Genomic DNA, 10,123 nt, shown 5'->3' with positions numbered 1-10,123 from the left:
TGCATCGTGGGCAAGGTCCAAGAAGCACCCTTGAGTGCATCTATTTCCCTTTTGTTCATTCCACAAACATCGTCTGTAGGTACTGCTTTCGGTACTATGCCTGCTGCTGCCGTTTTGCTAGGTCTTTGCTTTCCTAGGCGCACCAACAACCCACGCACCCACGGTTCGTTCCAAGGATGCTTTCCTCATGGGTTTGGGCTGGTCCTGGGCTTGTCAGGTTTAAAATTGGGGTTTGGTTCTTGCATTTCACAGGGGAGGGGACAGTGGAGACGTCAAACGGAATCGGGAGTAATTTCAGGGGGTCAGAGATGCAGGACAAGGGGACAGAGCAGAGCAGGGTAAAAAGGGTGGGAGCCAGGGTGCCACCGCGGGCATTCTGACGTTGTGGGTAAATATGGCGCTACGTACGAACTCAACAGGGGACGGGGGAGTCGCGTGCTTTTCCCTGGCGAGCGCGAAGTACAACGTGTGTGCTTTTTCTTGAAAAAAGAGGATCCTGCAATCCAGGAAGACAGAAGCCGGTGCCGAGATGAGAAGAAAAGTATTGTAGAATACTGAATAGGTCATAGTGTATATACATCCCATGCAAGTCTAGGCGAGCCTTATTATAGGTGGAACACGCAGATAACTTTCAAAGCAAACGCCGCCAAGACTTCCAATAGTCTCAAGGAGGTCAAGCCAACGCTCACCTCCAATGGGATAGACAGTCGACCGTGTCCTTTTCAGTAACTCAATCGTGTGAGACCCGGCGCGTTGGGAGTTGACGTGTTGCAACCTCGTGCCTAGGCCGGTCAATATGGTTGGTGTGTTGTTGTGTCAACGTCACACAGGAGTTTCAACTTATCAACTTGATGTTGACAATGGCTTTGAGTGCTTCCGAGCTGTGCTCAAGCAGCGCAGGTCATTGCAAGTAAGAATCGAGGAAGGCAGCATTGTTCTCGTCCAGTGCCACAGTGCCAAGCCCCTATTTCACGACGCATCCAACGTGTCTGAGTTGATAGTGTTTCCAAAGTGTCTGATGTACTTTGTAGACGTTGTTTGATGGCAGGTTGGAAATGCTTGAACCAGCTGTGATAGTGTTCGCAGAGAAGAGAGCATGACGTCAATCAGAGTGACAAAATATTCAGAAACTCGCACTGCTTCCCTTTGAGTTGTACTTCGATGCGGTTGGAGAGTAAGCTTGCTTTCCCTCGAGTGGATGTGACTCAACCATGCTGTACACCATCAGACGACTTATAGATTGTCAAGCCAGCAGTTCGCAACCATTCAAGAACAAAGGAGACCAAGTATCCATTTCCCAATCCAACCGCAGGCCATGTGTAAAACTTCCCCATCATCAACCATCTCCCTTCGCCTCTTGATACTCTCAAGCGAACAAGGACCATAACTCCTTGCCAATCCCTCGTCTCAGATCCTATCATTCCTAGAAAATGCCGCAGATCCTCCCTGCCGCCCACTTCCCCAACCGCTTCTCGCCCTTCCAAGCGTGCAGACTACCAACGGTCTGTTCACCAGGCTGCGAGAACCACGGAATCTCTGTGACCGACAACTAGATCCGGCACAGTCCTCATCTTCATCGATGATACTGAGATCGCGGGCCGTCAAACGCTCCATGAAGGTCTTCTGTTCCCCTTCGGTAAACATGAACTGCAGCCCTATAGTTGGCTTGACAGGGTCTGCAGCTGATGGGGACGGCACTCAAAATGTGGCTTTCATTTAGTTGTCGACACCGGTTGCGAGGGATAGGGAGACGGGCTCGAGTGACAGAGATGTCATTTTGAAGGGATGGGTGGCTGGGAAGGGAGAAGAACCGAAGTAATCGGTTTTATATGTGTACTAGTGGCTACTACAACGAGTGACAAAAGAAATCGAAGTTATCAGTCATTAGTTGGCGGGTGAAGAGTGGCAATAAGTATTTTTGTGCTGTTGCAGATTCGTTGATATCTCAACTAAAGTTGACTTGGTACTAAAACACTTTAGCCCGTAGCTAATCAGTGTCTTCAGTAGCTTGTAGAAAGCAATGTGAGATAAGCCTTGCTACTAAAGAGAAACCTCGGGCTAGTTAACTCTGTGTGTCGTGAGCTTCTAGTTCATAAGTAGAGTACATCATAGTGGAATTAGCTTCTGTCTACACAAATTATACAGTAAATACTTACGCAACCAAATTGACTAGTCTCCGCCGTGAATATATAAACATCGAGTTCGCTGGTTATACTGACAGCATGACCACAGTTAGAATCATTTGCCTACTTTATGGTTCATGGGTCAACAATACAACAGCTTGATGTTGAACTGGGGGTTTATTTGGTCAGGGTGTACTGGTGCTGATATTCAACCTCGTCTCCAACCACACCTCTGTGAGTCGAAAGGCACAGCAGGTTCCTAGCCGTTCTCTCCGATATGTCAGGAAGCCGTTGTCCGACTGTTAATAGCTCGAAAGGTACGTGAAGGTTTAATTAGAGCTTCCTTAAAAACGACGACACCAGATAAATACAAGACCAAGTCTAAAACTAAACTGAACGATATAGTTAGACACACTCCAGCTCCTCGAAGCAGTTACACGAGTCCCTAGAAGTAATTAGACTGTCAACTAGATATTAGATATTATCAAGGGATATAGCTAATCCAACACATCAGTCTACTGAGGTATATGAGCCAGTACACAATCGAGCACTATTTATGTTAGCAAGTGTTCAGGACAAATGGAGGCACTACCTGCGTAACCTGGAACTTTAATACGTATCAACTGCAACATTTACTACAAGGCGTATCGTCTTGAGTAACTATCAACAAGCAGTCAACTACCCAAATATGCATCTCAACTATACTCTCTATGACTAACGAACCAAACCAAAGGCCTTGGGTGCCAACAGTCTGAACGTGCAACATACGGGCACAGCTCCAACATTATCTCGCTACCCGGTTGCTGTCCTCCTACTGGGCGGCTTGCCCAACGAACAAGAAACCATCAACCACAACGCAGTCCCCGAGCAAGTCGAGATAAACCCCACAAAGGAACCTCTAATCTGTTGGCTTCTGCTCAAACAACCCACTGGACCAAAGTGCCCTCGTAATCGTCACCGTCGGGCATCCAACCACGACAGTCGCCACCCAACTTCGCCACTAGCGGCTGGACACAGACACAGAGCAGCAACATACATTCTTCGCCTTCTGCCAGCGTGGAGCAAAGCAACGTTGCCACGAGCATGGCGGATTGTTGGAAAACATCGAGAAGACCGTGCCAGTGCCAGTGCCAGATAGTTTCTACGCGTCGATGACTAGGTGTATCTAATTACTTGGGTTTGCGGCGGTCGGAAGAGGCTCATAGCACCGCCCAGGTACGATTCTACCCCTCCTCTCGTCTATACATACATGCGTACACACTATCCCACTATCCCACTTTTGATAAGTACGAATTCCAGCTCGACCTCTCTATAGCTTCCTTCTCCATCAGTAATCCCACAGAAGAAACCCCAAAGGCCGGCGAGCTGGGCTGTGGTTAGAACAACACATTCATGTGGAGTAAGAATATGGAACGATGTAACCACGACGTAAACAGCACATCACACATAAACGACATTACAACCGAAAGACATATCATAGAAATATCAAATAAACCTAGACAGCCAAAACCCTTCAGAAACCTTAGCCACTCGACTTGTTAGGTTGTCAGATATACAAAACTTTACTCAGTCACACATACGCCCTTAGTACATGTTCTTTGGTATATCCTAACAAACAAACAAACAAACAAAAAAGCGAAAAACCAAAAATCTTTCGCCAGATCGCTCCAAATGCATCAAATGTCATCGTATATGGCTGCACCTCTTCATCTCTTCTCGTCGACTCTATTCACCATGTAACCTCGGAATTAGTCTCTATCCCGATGCGAATGCGAGCGAGTATGGTGACTACCATGATCAAGGTAGTCATCCGCCGACCTTCGCTCCTCTTCCTCGACATCCGCGTCATATTTGTGGCGACGGGTGCGACCCCCACGATCACGGTCGTAATCTCTGTCCCGGTCTTTGCGATCATCGTCCTCCTCGCCACGCTCGCGGCGGTGACGGTGTCGTCTCCTGCGCTCCTCTTCGTCATCACCACGATCTCGGTCATCATAGCTCCGACCCTCATTCTCCCTCTCATACTCCCTTCTTCGCTTTTCTGTGATATGTCAGCAACGGGCAACGGCTGGTAGCCTCATACTGATGATTTTGCTCACCTCTAATTTGTGCAGTTGCAGTTGCATATCCTTGAATCTCTTCCTTGCTCAGGACACGCAGAACGATGACAAAGTCGTCGCGGACCTCATAACGTTCCTTACCAATGGTTAAGGCTTCCGGGTTGACCATCTTACGACTGATCTTGGTCCAGCGTGCGTCGGGCGGGACGTCTTTCTTTTTTTCGTCATTTTTATGAGGCGCAACGCCCTCACGGACGGGGTAGGGCTCTTCAGGGAACTGTTCCTTGGGCTGCTTCAGGATGCCCTTAATGGGTTTCTGCTCTGACTTGTCCCGAGGTGGCGATACAACCCGGACTTGCTTTTGTTGATCGAAGTCGACAGGCGCCAATTCACGTCCTCGAGACTCGTCGTCTCTCCCACGAGGTCGCGAGGCGGCCGATTGTCTCTCGGAGCTCGAGGATACAATGGTGTCGACATCAGTAGCGCGATCACGCTCACGCGCTGATAGCCTCTCCTTCTCCTTGGGCTTCTCAGGGCCGTCAATGGCGGCTAATTCGGCCTTCAGATCCATTATACCTCTCGTGTCAGTGGGGTTGAATGGGGCAGCCGAAGACGCACGACGCCGTCGTTGAGGAGCCATAGCAGGGTCCTCAGTTATGGGCGAGCTGTCTCTGGTGTTGAGAGGACCGCTCAACCTCGCTTCGGTCTCGCGCCGGTAGCTATCTCGCTCGAGGGTCCTCTCACGCTCCCTCTCATGCGAATTGCGGTCGCGTGAGCCGTCGGTACTTGAACCGTCACGAGGATCGGTTCTTTCCTTTCTGGCTTCTCGTTTCTGCTCCACAATGGTGGGATCCTCACGGGGAGAGGATTTCCGCTCGACCACGTCCGTCTCACGAGGCTTGTACCTTGCGGCAGCGTGGGCACCGACGGGCTCCAGGTCTTCTTCAGATGCTCTGGGTCGACGAGGAGACCCCCTGCCGTCCCTCGGGTCTTCCTCTTCTTTGGATGCTACAGCGCCAAGACCAATAGCTGCGGCAGCGGCGCCCAGGCCAGCAGCTACTTTGTCGCGAATCTTGCTATCCGTGTTGTCTTTCCGGTCCCTGCTCTCCTCCATACGGGGCCTGAACTCTATGCCCTTACGCTCATCGGGCCCACGAGCTCTGTCCAGGTCATCATCAGACCGGTGTCTTGGCTCGGCGTCCTCATGCTCCCTACGGAAGCGGCGGTCATCGTACTCTCGTCGATCCGCAGTTTCAACGTGGCGACGGTGATCTGGCTGCGGCGGCTCAACAAGTTCTGGACGAAGTCCAAACCCACGCGAAGCTACCACATCATCGCGGAAGAACTCATCACTACGTTCCCGGTGATCTCTGTGTGCGCGCTCATCGTCACGCGCACGATACAGCTCATCTGGCTGCGACATCCGAGGAGCCGCATCTTGATAAAGCGAGACAGGCCTTGCTCGCCCTGCACTCCATCGATCGACCGTCGGGCTTGCGGCGGCATCAGGGAGGCCAGACCGACGAGCAGCATCAACCGGCGGAGGGGGTAGCGCAGGTGGTAGAGAAGGCAGGGTGACGGTTGGACGATCATAGATGCCGGCGGAAGCGGCAGCGGCAGCAGCAGCACTGCGGTTGTACCGGTCGATGGCGGAGGACGTGGGTGGTGGACCCCTACGTTCAGGGCGACTGACTTCACTGCTGACCACACTGACAGATGGCCGATAGTAGTTCCGATCAATGCTCTCACGCCGGCTGGCACGAGTTCTGGATTGGTCATGATCCAGATCGTATCTTGCGAGTTCACTCGGCTTCGTATATTCGTATCCATCGACTGGATTGAAGTCTACCAGCGAGGTGCTGTTCCGTGGTGTGTTCACGTACATGGACTGACGACTGTGCGGGTGGTAGGGGTCGGCTCCAGTCCCGATGCTAGGGCGAGGCGCCCGGAGTCTTTCATCGCCCTGCCGCTCCCACAGTCGGTAGAACTCATCATTATCCATAGTCGCACTCGAGCTGTGGTGACGGTTATGGCTCCGCGAGCGAATCGAGGATGCCGGCTGAGCATAGTAGGTTTCGTCAACGCTGCGATGCGCATCTCGCGTAGGACTGCTCGCTCTGGCGGTGGCGGACGAAGCGTGCGACGATGGATTGCTAGATCGGCTAGGCGGATGGTTTGTGGTGACGATGATGGGTTTGACGTGTGGCGCGGCGTCGACAGTCGAAGGACGATGACGGTTGCGGCTGTGATCGCGAACACTTGAGCTTCGCGTCACGGGATCCTTAGTAACATTGTAAGTCGTTATTGTCGTTGTGCCGCCCTGCCTTCGTGGGACACTCGAGTCATAGCGAGCAGTGGGGATCGCATGTATATCCCCGCCATACGGGGAACTATACCCAACGCTGAGGGGCAAAGATGCCCGCGCCGGGTTGAATGTAGGGGAACGTCGGCCCGAGGCCGAGTATCTGTAATGCGGTTCGGCCATGACGTAGCTTACGGAAGCTTCTTGGTGCCAAATTTGTGGCGACGGCGTCCACGTAGCTAAGAAGCAGTGGCTGTTTAATCGCGCTTTTCTCAATTTCAATTGTCCGAGGAGGAGGGGCTTCGACGGATAGCGTCAGCGCGCAAATGAACTTCCCAGCGCGGGATGGACGAAACGTCACCAATCCCGCACGTGAGGTAGCGTAATTGATTATGCCGCAGTTCGAAGTGCTATCGGTGGAAGGTTGCGGTCAGGGACAAAACGTTGGCAAGTCGGTTGCAGTCCGTTGAGTCATATGGATGGGGCTCTCTGGCACTAGTTAAGGCCCGTCAGTAAGGGTAAAGGAAAAGTGCAGCTGGGGATGTCGGCCGCGCAAAGTCGTCGTAGACTTTTAGTAGTTTGAAGTTTCCGGCTCACATACCCAAAGTTAGCCAGACACCCAATAGGGTGATAAGGGTCCAGACTATGGTGGTGTATCGCGGGGTAAAATAATGGTGTCGGCGCCGTCGAGATGTCCGTTGATCTGCAGACAGCGGGACGAGGAGACCAGCGGTGAGGTTTGGGCCACTAACAACCAGAACCTCGAGTTTGCTTGGATCCAATTGGAGGCTTAAGCCGCGTTGACGAAGGAAGGGGAATTGCCGCTGCTCCCGCCGTGTATCGTTGAAGAACGAGGTGGATTCGGATATGGGCTGGATGATCAAATGACTGGGCGTGTTGAATCAGATGGAGGTGTAGTTGAGACTTCCAAGGTCGACAGGAGGGTGTTGTTGGTCGTCACATGAAGCCAAGACTAACTTGGTGGATAATGGTGCGGAAAAGGCTGAGGCTCTTCTCTCCAGACCAATGCGCAATCGAGATTGTCAAGCTCGAGAAGTGCTACGAACCACGGGCCGGACGGGTTGCTGCTTGCTGCTGGTTTCGGCTGCAGGCTATGACAGGCGGACGGATGCTTATCGAATTGTTGCGCTGTTTCATTTCCGTGGTCTCGTGGAGCTCGTCTACAACACGGCGTGCTAATTCAGAAACGGGCACGGGACGATGGAGGGTCTTGATTCCCGCAGGTGACGTCGACTACGTATAACAGGGTAACTAAATGCAGCAGAACTAGCGGCGGTAGTGGTGGCTTACCCTTATTATGCACAGAGAAACGACTGCGCTCTGCACGATGGAAGTGGGGTTAGTTACTTCGTAGAAGGGGCAAGATGCACTTTAGTTTCGCCCAGCTTTGCAGGGCAGGTTTGGGTTGCGTCCTTCCCATGAAACGCTGTCAGAAGCGACAGAAGCTGGGAGACTGGATGTCCAGGTGGAAATGGGGGAGAGGAGTGCGATGACGTCCGTTTCAAGGGAGAAATGGCATGCGTCCCCTACGCAATTGCTTGAATGAACAGGGGGTAAGGAGGGGGGAGGTGATGGGCGGGGTGGTAAGCACGTTGGTGGTCCCAGAGGGCCGTTCCTTGCCGGGTCGACAGGTGCCACAATGTGACCGGTTCAGAACGACTTCTCACGTATTGGGAACTTCCTAATTGGCGTCGCAGGATTGCAGAATCTTGGCTGGTGACGATCGACAGCAACTATGTCCCCAAGTTGTCCGTCCCGTCATGGAAAATGGAACTCAATTGTGCTGTCGTGTTGTCGTGCGTCGTTGCGTGGTGCGTTCGGTTGCCTTGTTTCTGTACCACGGGTGCTATCCGGCGTAGAGGATTGGGGAAGGGTGCCACGGTGCTTGGTTGCTTAGGTTTGCTTTGCGTGCTGCAACCTGGGGTGATACCGACGTCAGCACAACCTTAGACGGCACAGGATGAACGTGCACCTCGGATAAAAAACAGACTGTGTGTAGTCCTCGAACGATGTGCGGCGCAACGTCTGGCGAGCGGTATTTGACGATGCGCCGATTCAGCTTAAATAGGCCGGGGCTTCTTCTGTTGTTCTAGCCCCTAACACCAACCATATTTTGATATTTGTTGACTTATCGTTGTTTTGGGGGATACAGAAGAGTCACCGGGTGATGCAGATGGCGAATGGAGGTTTAGCTATGGTGTTCGGCAGCCACGTAAACCACCGATTTCATCACATCGAAGGCTATCAGCCTATTAATAGCTAGCCTGTTGCTAAATCGTTGAATCCTCGAGTCGGAGCTTGGATTCGTTCCCGTTGGCTTCTTGCGGTGGCGACCCGCCGGTGACACCTGCCGGAGCAAGTACCGCCAGTCAGGTCACAGCTGCGCATGCTCCTAAGGTGTGTAGGTTTCATCTGGGCCTGTCCCGTGTTCCTCTCCACAGTTCACTCAGCACCAAGAAAAAGACGTTGGGACCATCGCTTGTCGCCTTAGCTTTGGGCAGAGTCCATGCTAGAAACCTAACTTCTTACTGATGCTGAGATCCGCTCATTACCCCTTCTTCGTGACAGGCTTGGTACCTGGTGCTTGTAAGTCGTGATGGGTAGCGTGGGTCTGGTTCAAGCTATCCCGAGTCAATTTACCATGCGAAACATATCAACTCTCCGCGTGAAAGATATCGGTAGATTACCTCCAGCTAGGGCGTAAGGGCTTGTAATTACTTTTGCAAAGGACAGCAACTATCTTGGCATATGTACGACGCACAGGATTACAGCAGCGCAGTTGCGATGAGCGAGATCCGAATTGCCAACGGCCAAGTATAACGCCCGGCGCCTGCATCCGAATTTAGACTTTGGTGCATTTCCGAGTTTTCACACCGTTTTGAGCTTTATCCCAAGGATCTAACTCTACGCCGCGGAGCGCCAGGCTTTCCTCGCATGTCACCACCCGTCAAAAGTCTCAGTCAGACAGATTGCATAGTTGCCTCTTGACAATGCTGTGGCATCAGCAAAATCGGCGCTATGGCCATTGCTGACGGTGGTTGAGGCCTTACTAGGTTGCCCTCACTGCTTGCTTGACAGTCGCTGGAATTTCTAGACGCCTTGGCTTGTCGTAGACGTAGCAACCCATCTGAAGCTTTCAGCGTAACAAATATTCTACTTGATAACTGGGAAAATAGCAAAATGGAGTCATCTCCCGCTCAAACGCTCCGACCATACTGGTTGGGTTAGGTTGCCATGTGCTTTTCTGCCCAATTCGCCACTGCGACTTACAACCAGCCTGCTGCCAGGAGGGTTGATCCCAGCACGAAAAATTCGACCTAACCCATCCAGTGGTGTCCACCTCGTCAGAAGCAAAGAGTCCAATATTGGTAGCAGGGCGAGACGCAAATTCCATATCCCTCAAAAATCCATGTTCGTCCGAGACCCTAGCTGATCGAGGTTCTTCTCAGTTTGCAGAGTTAGTATTGGGTAACAACCAAGGGGGTATACACCTCCTCCGGCATGGGGAATGTTAGTGCAGTTACGGCCGCACTACCTACACTACCATTAGCTAGTACAGCATGAAGTATCCCCGCATACAAATAAGTATGAAAGGCAGTTGATAGCACATCTTTCTA

At 52.0% G+C, this 10,123-nt stretch overlaps 2 protein-coding genes across 2 annotated transcripts; one reads left to right on the top strand and one right to left on the bottom strand.

The window, feature by feature from the left end:
- Positions 1–2,400: 2,400 nt before the first annotated feature.
- BCR38DRAFT_411734 (uncharacterized protein) lies at positions 2,401–3,261 on the top strand (the record flags this gene model as incomplete). Its single annotated transcript, XM_040858606.1, has 3 exons — positions 2,401–2,440; positions 2,621–2,646; positions 2,857–3,261. The coding sequence occupies 3 exons, from the start codon at positions 2,401–2,403 to the stop codon at positions 3,259–3,261; spliced, it is 471 nt and encodes a 156-aa protein (XP_040712817.1).
- A 610-nt stretch (positions 3,262–3,871) lies between these two features.
- Positions 3,872–6,668, bottom strand: BCR38DRAFT_411733 (uncharacterized protein; the record flags this gene model as incomplete). Its single annotated transcript, XM_040858605.1, has 2 exons — positions 3,872–4,164; positions 4,223–6,668. 2 exons carry the CDS (start codon positions 6,666–6,668, stop codon positions 3,872–3,874), a joined length of 2,739 nt encoding a protein of 912 aa, XP_040712816.1.
- Positions 6,669–10,123: the final 3,455 nt, after the last annotated feature.

The sequence above is a fragment of the Pseudomassariella vexata genome (assembly GCF_002105095.1).
Source record: "Pseudomassariella vexata strain CBS 129021 chromosome Unknown BCR38scaffold_11, whole genome shotgun sequence".
NCBI lineage: Eukaryota > Fungi > Ascomycota > Sordariomycetes > Amphisphaeriales > Pseudomassariaceae > Pseudomassariella > Pseudomassariella vexata.
This window is presented reverse-complemented; position numbering and strand designations above follow the sequence as displayed.